The sequence below is a fragment of the Necator americanus genome, chromosome V, assembly GCF_031761385.1.
Source record: "Necator americanus strain Aroian chromosome V, whole genome shotgun sequence".
Classification (NCBI taxonomy): domain Eukaryota; kingdom Metazoa; phylum Nematoda; class Chromadorea; order Rhabditida; family Ancylostomatidae; genus Necator; species Necator americanus.
Window position 1 is genome coordinate 18,129,877 of NC_087375.1, and position 20,812 is coordinate 18,150,688.

At 43.5% G+C, this 20,812-nt stretch overlaps 5 protein-coding genes across 7 annotated transcripts; 4 read left to right on the top strand and 1 right to left on the bottom strand.

The window, feature by feature from the left end:
* Positions 1–1,188: 1,188 nt before the first annotated feature.
* On the top strand, positions 1,189–4,027 carry RB195_014298 (uncharacterized protein; the record flags this gene model as incomplete). Of its 2 annotated transcripts, none has more annotated exons than XM_064204503.1 (3): positions 1,189–1,629; positions 1,758–3,021; positions 3,078–4,027. In XM_064204503.1, the coding sequence occupies 3 exons, from the start codon at positions 1,189–1,191 to the stop codon at positions 4,025–4,027; spliced, it is 2,655 nt and encodes an 884-aa protein (XP_064060383.1). The 2 variants fall into 2 exon arrangements, with proteins under 2 accessions (XP_064060383.1, XP_064060384.1); XM_064204502.1 differs by having other exon boundaries at positions 1,758–3,002; positions 3,092–4,027.
* Positions 4,028–4,974: 947 nt separating this feature from the next.
* RB195_014299 (uncharacterized protein) lies at positions 4,975–14,014 on the bottom strand (the record flags this gene model as incomplete). Of its 2 annotated transcripts, XM_064204505.1 has the most annotated exons (7): positions 4,975–5,082; positions 5,274–5,352; positions 8,440–8,525; positions 9,500–9,613; positions 9,998–10,066; positions 10,120–10,197; positions 13,964–14,014. In XM_064204505.1, 7 exons carry the CDS (start codon positions 14,012–14,014, stop codon positions 4,975–4,977), a joined length of 585 nt encoding a protein of 194 aa, XP_064060386.1. The 2 variants fall into 2 exon arrangements, with proteins under 2 accessions (XP_064060386.1, XP_064060385.1); XM_064204504.1 differs by lacking the exon at positions 9,998–10,066.
* Positions 14,015–15,026: 1,012 nt separating this feature from the next.
* RB195_014300 (uncharacterized protein) lies at positions 15,027–15,386 on the top strand (the record flags this gene model as incomplete). Its single annotated transcript, XM_064204506.1, has 1 exon — positions 15,027–15,386. The coding sequence occupies one exon, from the start codon at positions 15,027–15,029 to the stop codon at positions 15,384–15,386; it is 360 nt and encodes a 119-aa protein (XP_064060387.1).
* A 264-nt stretch (positions 15,387–15,650) lies between these two features.
* RB195_014301 (uncharacterized protein) lies at positions 15,651–16,007 on the top strand (the record flags this gene model as incomplete). The annotated part of the gene is made up of 1 exon (XM_064204507.1): positions 15,651–16,007. The coding sequence occupies one exon, from the start codon at positions 15,651–15,653 to the stop codon at positions 16,005–16,007; it is 357 nt and encodes a 118-aa protein (XP_064060388.1).
* A 1,861-nt stretch (positions 16,008–17,868) lies between these two features.
* On the top strand, positions 17,869–18,369 carry RB195_014302 (uncharacterized protein; the record flags this gene model as incomplete). The annotated part of the gene is made up of 1 exon (XM_064204508.1): positions 17,869–18,369. The coding sequence occupies one exon, from the start codon at positions 17,869–17,871 to the stop codon at positions 18,367–18,369; it is 501 nt and encodes a 166-aa protein (XP_064060389.1).
* Positions 18,370–20,812: the final 2,443 nt, after the last annotated feature.

Here is a 20,812-nt window from a genome sequence, read left to right on the forward strand (position 1 = left end):
AAGGCTGAGCAAGTGGCCAGAGAAATTATTGCTGTTTATGGACCTAATACATCGTCGAATGCAACACCAAAGCTGTAGTTTCCGTTTACAACCATTGCATAAGGCTGGTCTTAAGAAGAAGTTCTCCCTAGGGGTGCCACACGAACTGACGCAAAAGGACCTTTTTGACCAAGTTGATGGCTGCAATTTTTTTGCTGAAAATTAACGAAATAGAAACATTTTTAAAGGAGATAGTCAGTGGTGATGAAAAATGAGTCGTATACGAGTGAAAAACCGCAGAAGACCGTGTTCCATTCGCGGTGAGCGGGTCAAAATCATCGCGAAGCCCTGATTAACGAGCAAGAAGGTTTTGCTGTGTTTGGTGGGATTTGAGGGTACTCATCCACTACGAGCTCCTCCCATCGGGCCAAACACTGTCAAAATCTGACAAGACTGAAGTTGGGGATCAACCAGAAGCGCTCAGAATTGGCCAATAGGAATGGTGTTGTTTCCTATGAAAATAATCAAGAGCCAGGCTGCACATCTTCAACAACGCGTTGGAACCCCCAAGAACTTTTACCCCCCCCCCCCTAAAAACACAACACACCACAAAACAAAACCCCCCCTTTTAAAAATAAAAAAAATTTTTTTTAAAAAAAAAAAAAACCCCCCAAAGGAACGGCAAAAAAAAAAAATAAATAATTTTTTTCCCAAAAAAAAAGAACCCCCCCACCCCCCCCAAAAAAAAGAAAACACCCCATTAGGGGGGGGGCGACGTGGCGCGTCCCCAGGTGGCGGATAGGGGGCTAACCGCGGACCAAAAGCGACCTTGTGCTTGCCCAGAGACGCAGGTGGATTCAGGGGATGGACTCCCTGCTTCTGCTGTGCCAGGACTGACTCGTAAAATCATTGTATCCCGCACGTCGGTCCGGCCAAAAGCCTGCAATCAATTGACTGGGAGGTGCAAGGGAGGCGGTTTGGAGTCGCCTCCAACAAATAAGCTCCACATGTCCACTCTGGGAGAACGGAAGTTCTCCCAAAAAACCCATGGGACTAGAGGCTTGCAACCTGCCCGTGGGTTTTAAATTTCATGCAAAAAACAGTAATAGAAAAGAGTCTCCTGACTCCGGTAGAAAGCCTGGTACGGTAGCGCCAGGTAGGACGGGGTTGCAGGAGTCATGTAGGCTACCGAAACGGAAAAGGACTAGGATGACGATCTGTACTTATAACGCACGCACGCTTGCATCGGAAGCGGCCATCGAAGATCTGATGGTGCAAGCCAAGAAGATCAAGTACGACGTCATCGGACTGACCGAGACGAGACGACGTCACTCTCTCAACGCTGTATTTGAAACTGGAGAAGAACTGTTCTTAGGAACATGCGACAGTAGAGGTGTTGGTGGAGTTGGCGTCCTCGTCAACACGAGTATGGCACAGAACATCGACTCTTTCGAACAACTCACGACCCGAATCGGACGTCTGCGGATGAGAAGATGTGGTCCCACACCGGCTTTGACTATCTTCGTCGCTTACGCTCCAACATCAAGCTACGAAGAAGAAGAAGTCGAAGCTTTCTATATGGACCTGGAGAAGTTCTACCGAGAAGATCATGCCTTTCACAAGGTCATAATTGGCGACTTCAACGCCAAAGTTGGCCCAAGAAGAACGCCGGAGGAACTTCACATCGGGACCCACGGCCTACAATGGAATGACCAGGGGAGAGGCTTTCCGAGTTCATCATGACGACTAAGACCATCCATGGGAACTCGCAATTCCAGAAGCCCTCCTCTCTACGCTGGACGTGGGAGTCACCCGGTGGAGGGTACCGTAATGAGATAGACCACATCATCGTCAATAAAAGGTTCTGCCTGACGGATGTCGCTGTTGTACCAAAGTTCTATACGGGATCGGACCACCGCCTCCTCCGAGGAAGATTTTCTTTCACGCGGAGAGCAGAGAAAGCCGCCAAGTTCAGCAAGAGAAATCCCAGAACTACCATCAACTGGGATCTCTTCGCTACGTTAGCCGGCTTTTGGGAAGATTCCGCAATGGACAACATCGACGAGGAATACGACCGGCTTGTCAAACACCTTCATGACTGCGCGAAGAAGGCTGAGAGTATTAAAACAACCAAGAGACGCCTGTCTCTTGAAACTCTTGAGCTGATACGCCAGCGTGGAGCAGCACGAGCCGCAGGGAACCAAGAGCTCACGTCCGAGCTCGCAAGGCTTTGCAGAGAGGCGATAAAGAAAGACCTTAAAGAGAGAAGAGCAGAAGTGCTGGCTGAAGCAGCAGAGGCGGGAAAAAGCATCCGCTATGCCCGCCGAGACTTCGCCAGTCGCAAGACAAGGATGACAGCTCTCCGGAACCCGAAGGGAACAACCATTGCATCGAGAAGGGGAATGGAGAAAATCATCTACGACTTCTACTCTGATCTCTTCGACAGCCGTGCCCACTTGCCTCCTCACCATCTGAGGGAAGATGGACATGTCATTCCAGCGGTTCTCCCGTCCGAAATACGACATGCTATCATGTCGGTGAGAAATCGTACAGCAGCCGGTCCCGACAGAATAAAACCAGAACACCTGAAGAACCTTCCGCCAGTACTCATCAACACCCTGGCGAGGATCTTCACACGTTACCTGTCGGAATGCAAGGTCCCTAAACAGTGGAAGACCAGCAAGACCGTGTTGCTGTATAAAAAGGGAGATCCACATGACATCGGCAACTATCGCCCAATCTGCTTACTGTCCGTCATCTACAAGCTCTTCACAAGAGTGATCCTTAATAGGATTGAAAAGGTCTTGGATGAAGGACAACCATGCGAGCAAGCAGGGTTTCGAAAAGGATTCAGCACGATCGACCATATTCACACTGTTTCGAGACTCATCGAGGTATCACGAGAGTACAAGATGCCGCTCTGTCTCACTTTCATCGACTTGAAGAAGGCCTTTGACTCAATTGAGACGGAAGCGGTCGTGGAAGCCTTGGACAACCAAGGCGTTCCCACTCAGTACATAAAGGTGCTTCGAGAGTTGTACAGTAACTTCACGACCGGAATCTCGCCATTCTACAAGAATATCATCATTGACGTGAAGAGGGGGTTCGGCAGGGTGATACAATCTCACCCAAAATATTCACAGCCACCCTCGAGAACGCAATGCGAAAGTTGGAATGGGACGACATGGGAGTGAAGATCGATGGTCGGCAGCTACACCATTTGCGCTTTGCTGATGACATCGTACTGATAACACCTAGCATCAGCCAAGCGGAACGAATGCTGACCGAATTCGCCGAAACATGTGGATGCATCGGTCTTGAGCTGAATCTTCAAAAGACGATGTTCATGCGGAACGGATGGATCTCGGATGCCCCATTCACGCTCAACGGAACGAACATATCCGAATGCACCAGCTACGTCTATCTGGGTCGGGAATTGAACATGATGAACGACCTGGCCCCCGAGCTGGGCAGGAGGAGAAGAGCGGCTTGGGGAGCGTACAAGAGCATCGAGGACGTAGTGAAGAAGACCAAGAACACCCGGCTCCGTGCTCACCTCTTCAACACCACCGTACTTCCTGCTTTGACCTATGCCTCAGAAACCTGGGCACTTCGCAAGCAGGAAGAAAACGCGGTGAGCGTCATTGAACGCGCAATTGAGAGAGTGATGCTAGGAGTATCCCGTTTCAAGCAAGTGAGAGACGGGATTCGAAGTTCTCTCCTACGTCAGCGATCGAAGATCAGAGACGCCGCCGCGTTTGCCAAGGAAAGTAAAATAAGGTGGGCCGGACACGTGATGCGCTTTAACGACAACCGTTGGACCAGAGCCGTGAGCGACTGGATTCCCCGCGATATTAAGCGCAATACAGGAAGACCGCCGACCCGATGGTCAGATTTCTTCACGAAGTCCTTCAAAGAAAATTACGATGCTCTTCGTGTCCCACGCGAAAGGAGGAACCACTGGGCTACTCTGGCACGCGACCGGGACAAATGGAAGAATTACTGGCGCCCGCTCGACCGGTTCGAAGACCAACGGGAGTCAAGGTGATCAAGGTGATCAAGAACGAGGACCTCTTCAATTGCGGAATCATGAAATTGCTATCAAAATGGAAAGATTAGTCGAACAATTGGCACATACTTGATCTAAGTCGGTTTAGTCTTAGTTTCATTGTTGTAATAAAAAAAAAAAAACAAAAAATTTTTTTCCCCCCCAAAAAAAAAAAAAAAAAAAAAAAAAAAAAAAAAAGTTCTCAATAATACTGTGGGGGGGGGGTGGAAAAAAAAAAAAAAAAAAAAAAAAAAAAAAAAAAACCCCCCCCCTTCTTAAAAAAAAAAAAAAAAAAATAAATTAAAAAAAAAAAAAAACCCCCCCCCCCCCCCCCCAACAAAATTTTTTTTTTACTTCACCAACCCAAAAAAAAAAAAAAAAAAAAAAAAAAAAAAAAAAAAAAAAAAAAAAAAAAAAAAAAAAACCGAGAAAAAAACTCAAAGATCCACTTTAGATTAACTTCATTATTGGGACTCTTCCAGTGCAGAAAATCTGTGAGGAACCCATATAGTCAAATTAAACGCATAAAAGTTATGCAGAGAACGTAATCAATTTCTCCTCTGATAATCACACAGAGAACCATCTAGGCACCCACAATTTTCTGCGGAAACCGAACAGAGTCAAGCATTTAGTAGCATTTAGTGAACTTGCTTAAAACTCATGGGTTCCGCAGGTTTCGCTCACCGCACAGTGACCTGCCTCTCCAGCACTAATACCTGTTCACGTCGTAGCTCAAAATGCGGGTAAAATAAAGAGCTTGAACGACATTTTTTAAACATTTATATATCGAAGAGTTGCTGTTGTCAGCATTCTCAATTTTGAAAGCGAAGTCAATTCGTACGGTGGTGAGATATGCAGTCTTAAAGAGCATTTTTTTGCAATTGAATAGAATTTATCCGCTTGCGGTTCATCGTAGTTTGCCCTTTACATAAATGCTTTATTACAGCTTAAACGACATTTTTTAACACTTGAAAAACCGTAGCCGAAGATGTTTTTGAAAAATACACAGAGTTTCCACCTTGGCAGTAGACCGTCATATTGTCGGTAACCACAACCTGCAACATCTACTGAAAAGGTTGCCAGAAGCACTGTCTAAAATTTTAACTGTTTATTCGTCGTAGTAAAGAATTCTCCTTAGAGTTTCATATTATAATGAAGAAAAATGGAGAGGAAAAAATGGAGTAGTGGAGCTGTCTTGCAAGTTTTCCTTCAAAGCAATCTTGGCATTCATAAAAATTGTCGGTACCTGGACCCATTCATTGAATTTACGCATATCTGCCGCATATATGACAACAATTCCTTCTTCGGGTATATCAGGTGATCGTCTGAAGAACTTCAAAAACAGATGCAGTTCCATAGAGAAATCCAACTGTTTCTTCTTATTTTTCTGCTGACGGGAGATTTATTTCGAGAGCTAACGAAAGAGTACGGAATTAGTCTAACCACTTACCTGCTTGGACCAGTTCGGTGCACAATGTGAATGTCCGGTCAAAATTAGCTGAACCCTAGGCTTGGTCGAGGGGGCCGTTTTCAGTGCAGTCGCGTACGCAATGCACCTAACCTTCGGTCATTTTGAGCCGACTACAGTTCGGCAGCGAAATGACAGTTGCCACTAGAAGTGTTGTGTCGCGTCATGTCCTCTGCGAAGGAGAGAACTTGCAACGTTCCCCCTTGTGCTCTCCGATCGCTAGGAGGATGGCGCTGATATCAACGAAAAACTATCCTGCTACGACCGCAACTGCGAAGGAATTATAATCGTGCAGCTGTATCACCTTTGCTCTTGTTGTTCAATTTTCCGAGTAGGCGTCAGTAGCACTTCCATTTGTCCTAATCGCTAACAAATTCCCGCGAGAAGAGCATCGCAACATCCTTTAAAGTACTTTGTAAAGAAACCTGACCACGACTGCCTTTTTGCAGTGTGTTTGACACCGCGTTTGACAACTCTCACAGCTCTGGTTCAACGATTGCTTGAAGTGCAATACGTGTGCTGGCCATCTAACTTTTCTTCTTTGGTGTATTCGCTGTAACCTTGGTCTTGGATTATTGACGTTAGACTAAACTCCAAACTCCCTCTACCTTTGCGTTGCGTCAACTAGCGTAACTTTGATACTCGTGGCACTACCCCTTAAATTGAACGTTCTATGACGCTGACCGTATTTTCCTTCTGCCTGCAAAACACCCAAGCTTCCGAAGCGTGAAAAACAATGATGGAGAGCGATGCTGAATGAATGGGCACTATGCTTGAGATGTTCTCCTTCTTCTTCACCACATCATCGACGCTCCTGTATACTCCGCTAGCAGCTCGTTTCCTCCCATCTAGCCTGGAAGTCAGACTGCTCGTCATGTTAATTTCTCGATCTATACATAAATGACTGGTGCACTTGGATATACTCGCTCTGTTGAGCGTGAATGGGGCACCAGAAACCCATCTGTTTCACGCGAACATTGTCTTGTTAAGGTTCAGCAGAGACTGCCTCTTGATATTCTTAAAACTTTCACTTTCCTCGCACAGTTCTGAAGATATTCTGCGAGCCGTTCATATTCCTTGCTATTGGTGTCCATATCTGTGTCCTATCTGAAAGCTGGCTAATGAAGCAAAGCGGTCCCACATGATGGTCTTGGAATTTTGGTTTCTGAATTTTGTAGCTTTGTCTCCCTTCCATAAGAAAGAAAATATTTATCAAAGGAGGGATGGCTTGATCCTTTACGGAACTCCCGCGACAAAATCTCTCGCTGACGATAATGTGTTCTATTTCGTTATGGTACCCTCCACTGATAGATTCTCACGTCCAGTGTGGAGAAGAGGACTTTCAAAACTGCGAATTTCTATGAGCAGTTTTTTTAGCCATTATAAACTCGCAAAGTCTCTCTCCTCGCTTCACATAATAAACTTCGATAAGCTAGCTTCGTAACTTAGATGTTGAAGCATAAGTGACGATGGCAGTAAGTGCGGCGTTGAACCAATTCCCTCATCTCCAGATGTCCGATTCGGGTCGTAAGTTATTCTTAAGAGCTGATGTTCGTGTCCATGCTTGAGCCGACGAGACCGACTTTACCAACTCTTCTATCGTCACATTTTCCTAGGAACACTTCTCCATCAGTGTCATATACATCGTTCAGTTTGTGGCATCATCTCGTCTCGGCTAGTCCAATGGCAATTTTCCTTCCAATGCAGATGTATTTATATATCCAGTTTGGAGACCTTTAATTCCACGGGTTTTGTGGGGCAACGGCGGACAGATGGAGATTATTTTTTGGGGACGACTTCAAACCGCCTACCTTGCACTTCCCAGTCGCTTGATTGCAGACTTTTGTCGGACTGGCGTGGTGATATAAGGGCTTTTCTTCCGCGGTTAGCCCCTATCCGCGGGACACGAGAGCTAGTTTCGAGTCTCACCAGTTGTGATCCCACTGGTGAAGGAGATCCACAAATCATAGACGTTGAAAAAAGAAAGGATTAGAAACAATTTTGGGAAAGAAGAAGGCTCTATGGTGCTTGTTGCCGGTCACCTATGGATCAGTTGTTTCAATGATCGGCAGCTTAAAGGCATCACTCTATGAATCTGGAGTGGTACGGATTTCCGGTGGTATTCATATGCGGAATCGTAGATTATTGAGAAAAGAATGATCCCGTCCATTTCTTCCTAATTGCCGTAGGAAACGGCCCGGAAGATACGGCTTCGAGCGTTCCGGCGCACTATTTTCCACAAGGAGTTCGATTGGAGCGCGCCAGCCTTGTGCATCGCCGCATCTTTTGGGCAGTTTTTTACGGCAGTTAGAAAGAAATGGACGGAATCATCCTTCTCTCAATAATCTACGATCCCGTATACGAATACTCCAGAAATCCGTACCAGTCCAGTTTCATGGGGTGATGATTTTAAAAGAAACAGGGCACGTCCCAGCTCGGCCGAGAATATGGGTCAACACAACAATGGCGTTTCGGCGGCCGCTGTATCTGTACATATACCCTCTCCATGTACTAAAATCTGTGATTTTGTTAAAATGAATTTTCTATTAAGAGCTTTCTGCTAAGTTCTTTCTTCGCTGCTATTGTTTGTGAACTGCATATTTAAGAGTATCATACGGCGAAATTGAATGTTGAGATCTCTTCACTAATACATAGGTTTAGAGGTTTGCGATTATGAGTGCAATCACGCTCACTTCCCCTTAGTTATCCAGAGAAACGGGTAGGCATATGCAGTTCATCTGCAGCGAGCAGATAAAAAATGTGGTTGCTAGCACTGCCTCTCGCTCGCTGCCAGACGCGGCACATACTCTCGTGCTCCTAAGCGCTGCGTGTAGATAGATCCCTCCTATGGGGATTCGATGAGACGCAATTCTACGGTATGCTGCCTTTAATAGCAACAAAATGATAAGATCGTGGAACCTTTTCGCTATAACTAAGAACTCACGGTTTAGTTCGCACTTTGCTTTCGTTCTCGTCTTGTTCCAGAATAACTCGGCTAGACAGTGGTATGTAAAGATTAACATTTTTCCCCTGCAATAAAACAAAACAAAATTGTTGGTTGCTTCATTTTACTTTTAATCTATTATTTAGTCATTAATACAATTTTCAAACAAAAATCGAACTAATAATAATGTGAGTTTGTATAATTTAAGGCTATGTTTTTAAATTTATTAGATTGTTCGGATATAAACGAGACTTTCGAAACTTCACGAATTTCGAACAGCAATCTGGACAGTTTTGGTTCCATTTTGTTCCTGGCGTTTTCCTGTATATTTTACTTTCTTTTTTGTTTATTTTTGATTTCTGTAATATTTTTTATTTCATAAAAATAAATTTTATTTATTTATTTATTTTTATTTTATTGAAGATGTGATTTCGCGAAGTCAATGCTACAAATGGTTTCAACGCTTTGAAAATGGAAATGAGAGCCTAGAAGACGAAGAACACCTACGTCGTCCTCAAGTGGTAGACGATGAATTACTGAAGAAGGCGATCGAGTCTGATCCGACACAAACTACAAGAAAACTTGCCCTAGAGTTCGCATGTTCGAATTCGACAATTGACGAGCATTTACATACAATCGGGAAGACAAATCGGTGCGGCAAATGGGTGATGAAAATAAAGCTGTCCGTAAATCGAAAAAAAAAATCGAAGAGTTGGGCTGGAAAGTTTTGCCACATCCGCCGTATAGTCCGGACTTGGCTCCTTCGGACTACTATCTATTTCAATCGATGCATCACGGCTTGTCGGAGAAAAATTTCAACAATATTGACGAAGTCCGATTTTGGGTCGCATCATACTTCGACTCACAGCCAACCAAATTCTTTGAGGACGGCATCCACAACCTGCATGATCGATGGCGAAGCGTTGTTGATGGTTGTGGAGAATATTGTTTGGAATAAAGACTTGTTATAGGAAATTTTGTGATGTTTTAAAATTTGAGTCGAAAGTCTCGTTCATATCCGAACAACCTAATAGTTACAGAAACAGTTCTCCAGCCTCACCTCTACCCAAACATTGGCCGTTGTTGGTATAAAAACCGGCACGTCAGACTGGCAAATCACTCTCGTATAACAGGTTGCTGTCGAACACATTAGAGGTTCCCAGCAGCTTTGAACCTGTAACAAAATATTCACCGAGTTTCGCGAAATGGTCCAAAACTTACCTACTAGCTCCAAATTAGCGCTGCTATCCGCGCTGATGCGATGCGCTACATGATACTTGAGCAGCCATTTTATATCAAAAATTTGAGAAAGTTCAACAATAGTTCTAGTTGGGAGCGTTCAGAAGTTCTTTTTTTAGAATGGCCATTATTTAGGTTTCAGTCTTTAAGATTATTAAAGAACGTGCAGCAGCCTGCAGCGGCACATTCTACGACTTTTTTGCCTTTTCTTAGAATAACATCATTCACTGTGACGTAAAAATGAATAGTGAGTGGAAGGAAGAATTAATTTGTAGATGATAACAACGGTCATTATAGAAAAAAGAAATGTCTGACGCACTGACTGATCAAGACAATTCAACAAAATAACAGAAATCTCGGCCGTATAGAAATTCCTGCTCGATGCGTGCTGAATATTTGGTTGGACAAACACTGCTAAAAACTGCTAAGAATAGGACTGACCTGAAAAGCGAATTTATTTTCAGGATGGGCTTCTTTGTTCGGAATATAGTAGATTTCGACGGGTCCGTGGGAGCAAACCTGAAAAGAGTTTATTTCAAATGTGCTATGATGTGGTTGAGGTCATTGAGTTAGCACAACTCTAAACTTTAAGAGATACGTAATTATTATGAAGCAGCGGCCATTCCTGCTTTATTTTTTTTTATCAAACGCTGACGAAAATACCTAATTTGCGAAGATGACTAGTAAAGACGTTCCATTTATTGAAACGATAGATTTGTCCAACAGCCGCTCTTATCCATAGAAAAAAACCCGAAACGATTCCGTTGATATATTAACTGATTAGTAAATTACGCGCATCAACTTAAAATTATCTACTTTGACTTAGATGAGCGCGAAAATAATAGCGTGTCTTGAAGATATTGGAATAAACAGCATTCAAGATAAAATAACAGAAGTAATATGAAGAGAACAGTTCCCGGTTACCAGAAAGAAACTCCACTACCAGTTTTTGCGTTTAGCAAAAATTTTCTCGTTGAACTCACTTCTGGAGTACAAATTACTTGTTGAACTCATTTTCTGTTCACATGACCTGGATCGTATTGTACACTCGTATATAAACTTGCAACGTAGTCCCGTAGTAATCACTCCTTTCAGTTTGTTGCGCCCAGCCAGCACCCAGTTGAGTAACGATACGATATAGGGGGCGGTAATTGAGCACATATACTAACGAATTACACAGTGACTCCAATGTATGAGTTGTATGTGTGGTGAGTGTGTTTCCGTCTCGTTTACTTTGTGTAATTATGCATGATTTTGTAGTCAGAATCATGGTAAAATGCCGAAATCTGTCCCAGAAGAAAGCTAACCATGTCCAGTTACACAAAACTAGCTAGTTGACTAGCTCGACTGACCACCTGCTTCGCTCTCGACTATACAGCCATCGCAGCATTCTTCACTGCTCAGCTATCTTCGAATTAAGTCGAATTTAGTTGATGGAGCAGCTATATGTTCTACCTGAACTTTTCGCGAGCCCGACGGCAACAAGACCGGCTACCTGGATCAATTCTAATACCGCGCTGTTTCTAAATGTGCGCAGCGGACAGCGATATCTTCCGTTCATCAGAAAGAGAAACGTCGAAAATGTAGGAAAATTAAGCACCTGTAATTGATGGGACTGATATGAGCAACAATTCCAGGTAAGATGCAAATAGAAGGTGGGAACGCTATTGAAGATTCGGAAGAGAAAATTTTCTTCATCAGTGCTGTTTCAGATAGATTTTCCTAAGCATTTAAGAACGTATTTCTTAGCAATGACAGAAATCTCTTGGGAAACTTGTCCATAACTCCCAACTATGTCTGTGTCGCTGCGATCGTTGTCGAATTAGGTTGTTGTTGTTGTTGTAGCTGGTTGTCGGGTCAAAACGACATGAATCACGAGTTTAGTTGCGGTGCATATGTGGCGAGTGCACAAGGATGGCGCGTTGCAACTAAAATGGTCGTCGGAGTCTTCCGCGTCGCTTTTTTTTACGAAGATACCGCAACAACATACATCGAAACTTTCGCAAGGTTTAATTGATGAACATTTTGAAAAAGAGAGGAAATATTTGCGCATTAGTTCGAACGCTCTTTTATCTTGAAACCTCGGCATATTCTGTCTATGTTTTGCAATAAAGTGCCTACGAGGTTTTCAGATGGAACTTTTTACTTGCCTGACATTTCGACGTTTTTGCCACCTCCAGAGGCTTTAAGGCATCACCCCACGAATTTGAGGTGGTACGGACTCTAGGTGGAGTATTGGTATACGGGGTCGTAGATTAAGGAGAGGGAGGTGATTCTGTCCACTTCTTCCTAATTGCCGTAAAAAACGGCTAGGAAGATACGCCTTCGGACACTCCTGCGCGCTATTTTCTACAATGAGCTCGATTGGAGCTCGCCAGCCGTGTGCACACGCCTCATCTTCCGGGCCGTGTTTTACGCCAGCTAGCAAGAAATGGACGGAATTGCCCCCTCTCCTTAACCTACGATCCCTTATACGAATACTCCACCTGAAAGCCGTACCACCTCAGATTCGTGGGGTGATATCTTTAAATAGAGGATGACTGGAATGATTGGAGCAATGCTACGTTTATACCGTCAACTGCCACACTACCCTGGGTCAGTGTTTTGGTAATCGTTCAAGGTAGTGGTAGCACGTCACTCAGTGTACCAGCGAATGAGTATTACGGTGTGTAATTGGCATGAACTCATTCGTTATCGACAAGCATTCATTCTTATTATTCATTGAAGGGTTTCTTTTAAGAATCCAAAACGCCTCCATCATCTTCCTCGCCTATATTTCTGTTTTGCGAGTCGGTATTTAAAAAAATATGTGCACATTGTTATTTGGAGGTATACGTCTTGTGTATCAGAGAAAGAAGTAAGAAAGTTGTAGAAATGGTCGACAAAAACTAAAGCACTCTTACTGAGACTTGACCTGCTTTATGCATAGAGTCTTTCATAATGCAAAAGGGAGATTGAATTTGAAAACTTGAAAAATTTGATAGAAACGGTATTACCTTTTCGAGAAGAGGATGTTTTCATAAATAAATCACAATAAACAGCTCCAAAAACGCTGTTCCTCTTTAGAAATATTCATTGGCCAGATTTGAACATTCGTTTTTTGAGCAGAATTCATTCACATATTTCAATTTTACTCTATTCCATTAGATGAAATGACTGATATGAACTCAACGGAGATGCCTGAGCAGGCAGCAATGAAGCCAACACTCGTCTAGTGAACGGAAATGATAATACAACGGACGTTTCTGGATGCATAAACCTTCTTCACTGCTACTTGTTACTTCGCCAGATCAAATGCCTGATGATGGTTCTTTTGACTTAACCGTGTTTGATATGCTGTTTTAACTTCGCTTTAACCTGTCACACACTTTCATTCTATGATTCTCACACTGTGATTCAGTTTGAGCCCCTGACCATATATGTATACTTATTATTCGTCGAGCTATCTTATGCCGTTAGAGGTAACTTTCTATACATTACACACTTCTGAAGTTCACTTGACGATGGCGATCTTTCTTCCGGGCAATGTATCCTGCCACAACCTCTCATTTTAGATTTAGATACAAGTTTTAAAGATTAGGAAATGCTGTTCTTATAGCTTCTTCCGAGTCTTATCGAAGATAACGAAGGAAGCAGCTAACTTTGAAGATGGAGTCAAAGTCAAGTCAGCAAATCGACTGTGGTAAAAAGAGTGGAACATTCGCAACCATTGATAACTTTATACACGGGTCGTACTGCACTTAGAAACCCAACAATTTTTAATCTGATTTTTCTCATAATAGCACTGCACTAACCTATCAGAAAAATGGATCCTCCTTGCACAGCTTATGCTTTGCTTACCCTAGGGTCAGTCTCCCAGCATACTCATCAAAATATACTTGTTATCGACCGAGCGTCGATACTTATCAATTAGCATTGACGTGCTCAAGCTACGCAATCCATCAGTGAAATAGACTAGAACCTTTATATAAATGGGTCAAAACGACATGAATCACGGACACTTGCGAAAGCGGTTGCACTCGAAGCGGCGTTGTGTTGCGTAGCGGTTGGGATCGTGTAAGGACCTTTGCCACCTACCTCCGCAATTCGCCATCGTCCCACCTCGATTTCAACCGCTGTCTCCACCGCAGTGCTTCTAGTGCAACCGCTTACGCAATTGTCTGCGGTTCACGTCGTTTTGGCCCGACTATAGCACCAGGTCACTTATGAATTTGAAATTAAGATAATTAGTGTTAGAATGAAATATTCCCAAAAAAAGGATTTTCAAAAGAAAGAAAAAGCTTGCCTTGTAGGTGTCATGTGTTTGTATAGGGCGATCCAAGTAGTTCTCTGTCATTGACCGTTTATTCTTGAGTACCAACTAAAAATGATTGGTCCTGTAGACTTCGATGTTGATGAAACAGGTGACTATTATGTAGAGCGGTATTTCACTTCGGTAACTTCATTTTCTTAGTCAAAGTGATGGTATGGTTGCTACCGCTGGAAACTGCAACTGTGGAGATGTCATAAACTATAGAGAGAAAGCTACTAGACACGCAATCAAAGCGGACAGAATATTCAAAAACCACATGAAGTAGCAACAACAGCGTTAGGCCCGTGATATTTAATTTCTTTTTGTATCAGTGCACAACAGATATGAAATGGAGTTTGAAGCAGTCCCTATAGAAAGTCAGTATTTTATAAAATCGTATTCATTATAGTATAGTATTATATTATTATAGTAGTGAGTATATCGAGTGTCAGTATTTAGTGCTAGTGTGTTTAGTAATCTGTGCTTTAACGTAAGAAGTTATAAGAGCAATGTTTGATAGACATGCAATTGTCGGGAAAGATTAATAGGTTTTTTTTCGGGGATTGGCAAAAGCCATAGCCTGTTTGACGATGCTACATCCAGAATAGAAAACCGCTGTTTTAACTCTTCCGGATCAAATTTCAGTCGGAATCGCTGGAACTATAAGTATTGTTTAGATAACCAACGAGTGAATATTAGTATTTTAGGCGAGAAACTATCCCAGAAACCATAAGAAAATTGAACGAGTTGAACTATAGTTTTTCGCATATTTTCTCGCTTTCATTTTTTACCTAATTTATTTTATTCCCAAACTTGAAAGCATAGTTCGGCAGTAAAATTCTTGTTTACTAGTATCAAAGATCTCATAAGATCATAAGAGCCTCATAAGAGCCAATGGAGTAGCTGTCGGTGAAGCAACCCTTCCAATTTGGAAGGAACACTTCAAGACCTTGCTGAATCGCCAAGCAGCGTCAGCTCCTGAACCCGAGCACGTCCATAGGCTGATATATGCGGTACTGACATATGGTAGTCGGAAGTTGGTGTTTGTATTCAAAAAATGAAAAATGGAAAATCTGGTGGAGACGACGGGATAAGCACAGAAATGCTGAGACATCTTTCTCCGACTGGGATTCGTGAGATGACAATGATCATCCGTTCAATATGGATAGACAAAAGGATACCTGATTCGTTGAGACACGCTATCATAATTCCCCTCCACAAGAAGTTATCCGTCACGGACCCTAGGAATTATCGAGGACTCTCTTTGCTGCGTGTTATGTACAAAGTATTGGAGCGGATTATCCTGGACCGACTCATTAAACGTCGCGAAGAAGCAGTGCGCGACGAGCAAGCTGGCTTTCGTCTATGGTCTGTGGTCGATCCATGGTTCATCGTCAGGAGAGTGATCGAAATCTGACACTGGTATTCGAAACCAATGCAGTTAGAGTTTCTGGCCTTTGAAGCCGCCTTCGACTGTCCTCATCGAGGCCGTCTTCTCAACGCGCTCCGAGCCGATGGAGTACCAGGAAAGTTCGTTCGCTTGCTTTATGACATGAATCAACGAACAACTGCTGCAGTTCGAACTCCAGCCGGATGAACAACACCGTTTGAGGTCGTAACTGGAGTAAGACAAGGGGCAGTGGCATGACTCTTCCTGTTCAATTTCGCCATCGACGACGTTATGCGAAGAACAGTAGATCGGTGTCCGGTTGATGTCATTCTAGTGCCATCAGGACATCCCTTGACTCTGGAGTACGCTGACGATGTTGTAATTGTCGCGGAAAGCAGTACGGAACTTCAACATGTTGTCAATCTTGTATCGAAGCTGGCTATGGACTACGTCTATAGACGTAAGCAAATGTGGATCTCCTCGAGACATCAAACGGGAATCAGGGTGGACGGACAACCGATAGAACTCGTCGATGAGTTCTGTTACCTGGGTTGTACGCGGAAGAACAACGGCAGCTACGAGAGAGGTGTTCAGCAAAGATGCGGAAAGGCCACTTCTGCATTTAAATCCTTAACGAAATGCCTGTGATCGACCCCTATCACCAACGAAGTCAAGCTGCAAGTCTACCTAGCCGCAATTCGCCCCATCATGATGTACGGATCGGAGACTTGGGCAGCATCATCAACGGTGATCACATTTTCGGCAACGCATCAAAATCTGTATGACTTCACACAAACTCGCTCGTTTATAAGGACAAATTCGGTTTGGTGTGTGTTGTAGAAGAAGATTTTCTCCATCACAATTCATTTTTACTTCATTTCAGATGCTTTAGTTCTCTCAAAAGCTAGTTGAGAAAAAGTTGGGAAAAATGCTAAATTCCTCAACTTTTTCTCAACTAGCTTTCGAAAGAAAAAGTCGAGAAATTTAGCATTATTCCCAACTTCTTCTAAACTAGCTTTCGAAAAAAACCAGAGGTTCCCTGAATTAGATATTTTAACTATTTTATTGTAAAAATCTTCCTTTACGGAAAGCAGCCACCTCTTGTTTTCCTCCGTTTGTTCTGCATTTCGCTATTCATATTTGTTTCAAGCTACAAAAATGCGACCTGTCCAGCAGTATTTTCCAATCACAGTTTGGTTCTCATCGCTAAAATGACCTCTAAATGACATTTAGATGCAACGAGCAGTGCTCTTGAAACAGTTTCAGAAAAACTGCCCGTGAAATGTCCGTCTCAACAACTTTTCCGGTTCTGCGAAAATTAAGATTCCGGCGGGGATCGAACTATTCCTCGGTTGTAATCACTAACAATGGGTGAAATTATGTGTAGAAAGTAGAAGATAGTGAGAATGTGATTTTAGAATGTGATCTGCGTCGGTATTAGTGTTTTTCTGTTTTGCAGAAATGGAAAAAGTCCGGTAATTCCGACATCCCGAAATTTGTAATCATTGCCAAAAGAAGAATTGTGTCGTCGAATACGCGTTGAGAGCTTCCTCATCTTTTCTCTAAATGCGCGCATATATGCTGACTTCTAATCCTTACATTGAGCTATCAGTGGTCAATATTATATTATACGTTTTTATTTTACTTGCGGCACTTTATACTAATACCCACTATAGCACTATTTATTAATATTTGCTATACTATATTATCAAAAAAAAAGATAAAGTCACTAACGTATCAATCCACTTGGGAGGCGTCAACGCGTTTTACTGCAGTTCGTAATCGTTGAGGTTTTGGAACGCGTGTTGTTGTGTACAATGACTTACAGGGGCCAGCCGATGATCGAATCAGTGTTTTTATCCTCCTGGACAGGTCTGGTACCAATTTTTCGACTCCGAAAGGATGAATGGCTTGGTTTGCACAAGGGCGGTGCCGAACCATCGACCGTGTCGCTACAGCGGACCTATAACCGAATGCGCCACACTCGACCCTTATAATATATTACTTGATTTATTTGTTAAGCGTCCAATTTGTTTCTTTCATTCTTTTCATTAAAATTAATTTTAATTGCTATACGAACGGCTGTACTGAAAAGAATGAAAAAGAGGGAGTCCTTTTCTGAAGGGTCTTCTAGGGGGGGATCGTTATCAGGAGGGTTTTTTCCCAACTACACGCTTGACCCAGGACAAGATTGTGACTTATGATACTTTTCTCCTCCACAACGGTTTACCGCCTCATATTGGCGTGGAAGTGACTCTGGGCGTCAAACTGTGATGCACAGCGGAGTTTGTCCTCCGAAAGGGTCTCCCAAGCTGAGAAGGAGTTCGACACATCCGACATTCCGACTTCTCGGAATCGGAAGCGGAATATTCACTGCCTTAGTACCCTGCACACTGGGCCATGCCGTCTCAGACGTCAGACGGCATAGCGACCGGTGAGAGGCGATCAAATCTCAGATTGCTCAGGATGTCATTGATTCTGGACCAAGGCGACACACGTACGACTCGTCATGGAGACACACTGCCTCACACTGTGTACTTACAACGCGAAAACAGTATTCACAGACGCTGAACTGCATGCTCTTCTCGGAAATGCAGAGCGTATCAAATCTCACGTGATTGCTCTGCAGGATTCTAAGTGCAGAACGAGCGACGTACGACAGATGAATGACGGTACACTCCTCATTCGCGGAGAGAAAGTTCCGTCGCGAAATGTAGGCGGTGTTGGTTTTGTTGTGCACCCATCTTGTCGATTCTCACGACATCCTGTCACCTCGTCTGGCCATTCTTCGCCTCCGCCCCAAAAACTCATCATTATCATTAACTGCTACTCACCAACATCAGCAGCTGATAAAGCCGAATCGGACGCGTTCTACGAGGAGCTGAAGGAAGTAATACGCAACGGAGAAGTCCTTCTACAAATTCGTTGTCGGAGACCTCAAGGCAAAACTAGGAAAGGCCACAGAAGAGGAATACAGGATTGGAAGATTTGGACTGAGAGACCGGAATGAAAATGGCAATCGTCTCAGCGCACTGTTGCCCGTGAGCCAGTGCTGAGTGTGCTTCTAAGCCGCGCACGACAGACTTGGTTCGAATTTCGAAGACCACCAAGGAATTGTTGGAAAGAAAAAGGGCTTTGAGACTTGATCCGAATGCATCGCACATTGACCGCTTAGTAGCAGATTAGTAGCAAACACTAGCTGCAGAAAGGCGTTGCACGAGGATCTTTTGAAATACAAGCAGAAGAAGATTCTGGAAGCAGCACAAAGAAGAACGAGTCTAAAGAAGTGCTGCAGGGATCTCCGCGAATTTAATATTCCGCTAGCAGCCTTGCTGAGCTTTAGACGGGACTAGCATGTCTTCTCGCCGTGAGATGGAAATCATTACGGAGAGGCCCTACTCGAACCTTTTCCGTTCATCAACTCCTGTGTCAAGCCGGACCCTCCCCACTGGTGAAGCTCTACCACGGATTCTCCCTTTGGAAGTACGAGTCGCTATCACGAGCATAAAACATGGCACAGCCCCCGGACCTGATTTTATATCAGCAGACTTTCTTCGGGCTGGTGGCCATCCACTTCATGTAATTTTAGCAGCGCACACGACATCCTAGCTTCAGAAAGGAAGGATCCCAAACCAGTGGAAGACCTCGCCACACGCCGGTCACACTATGAGAAGAAACGACGATAGATGGACTAAAAGAACGCTGGAGTGGATTCCACGAGATGCTAAACGCCCTCGAGTGAGACTGCCAGCGAAGTGAGGTGACGTGTTCGCTACACGGACAGACCAGCTGAGAGCTCAGCTGGATACGGCCCAAGAACTTCGTCAACGTCACTGACGGAACTTGAAAACATCTCGGATGACAATGGCGAGGTAACGAAACGAGTGGGAGATAGTGGGGCCCGCAAGTCCAGTAAAGACGGGCCATCTAAGTAAGTGAGTAAGATACTTCTCTAGCTCTTCTTCTTTTACGACGACTTTTTGCCCAACTCTTACCGATGTAACATATTTAAGAATAAGTGTTACGCCCTTTGGAATTTCGTCGCAGAGAAAACATGTTATGATGTCCAAGAGGTTAGCTTAAACACGACAAAAAAAAGAGTTGAATATGAAAGATTGTTATACGTCTAATCCTTGCATTAGATTGAGTCCTTCCTTCTTCAAATATTTTTTTTTTCAGCACCAGCACAAAGAATTCTTTTGTTTCTTTAGTAATTTTTTCCATGTGTTATGTCTGCTACTTTGTTCCGCAAGTGTTTTTTTTAAGAACTGCAAAGTTCCCACAGTTCCAGTTTTTCATTCATTTTTTTTTGTGGAAAGAATACTTCGTGGTCTGAAGGTACCACAGAATTTCGTTTCTCCTCTTCTTTTTTTAGTGGTGCTTAAAGTGAGATCTTGGACAGGTTTTTGCCCCGAAAAAGTGAGGTCGAGGTAGGACGGGTCTCACGACGTCAAGTGACCAGGCTGTTGTCAGAAGGCAGTGAGTAAAGTTTCACGACACTGGATTAGTGCCCCAGCGCAAAAAGACAGAGAGATATAGTGGAACGAGTTCCACAACGTAGGATTGTGCGCCCCCGAAGCCAGTCAAGGATGTTGGCACGAGAAGGTAGTAAAGCGCATCCAACTCCTCAAGGAGATGCCGGTAAGAGAAAGTAGAGAGAGAGGGGATAGAGAGGGGAGGGGAGGGTAGTCAGGTCCCAGGGCGTCATAGTGCGTCAAAGCCAAGAAACAGTAAAATGATACGATATGGCTTGCCTGCATGGCGAATCACCGAAACGTACTCTTCCGTATTACATGCTTTCCAGATGATGTCTTTAGAAATTATATGCACGCGTGTAGACGTCCGCTTTAGTAAAAGCTGGCTGTTTACGTAATCTGACGTAGGATCCTTATCTTTGATATGATGGTGACTTTCACGTTCTTTAGCACAATCTCGCAATTCATGTTTACCGTTGGGGAAAAAGACGACGAAAGCTTAGATGTTATAGCAAGAAAAGAATATCATGTTATAAAACAACGGACTTAGTCTGTCGCGGGTGTATATGTATGTGAAGTGAAGTATGTGTGAAGCGAAATATCAGAAAGCAGCGAGACGAGGAGACGAGTCCAACGGCAGGGAACGCCAGATAGAACTGGGGAGTGGACTGCACAGTCGGCGCGACGGCGCAAAGATTGAAATCAGCACAATTAGTATATGTATATATACTATATGTATATGTATATATATTGGTATATGTGAAAAATTAAGTTTGAATACTATCAAATATTTCATCAATGCTTAAATTTGTTCAAAAATGAACAAAAAAGTGGTTAGGAAGAGAAAAATTAATTTCGTGGTCCACAGAAAAGTACAAAATACTTACAGAAAGTATCACTACTTTTAATTTTTACCAACCAATGAAGGAGAACGAAGCGAGAAATACAAGAGGTCTGAGGTCTGGGGTTAGCCGGACG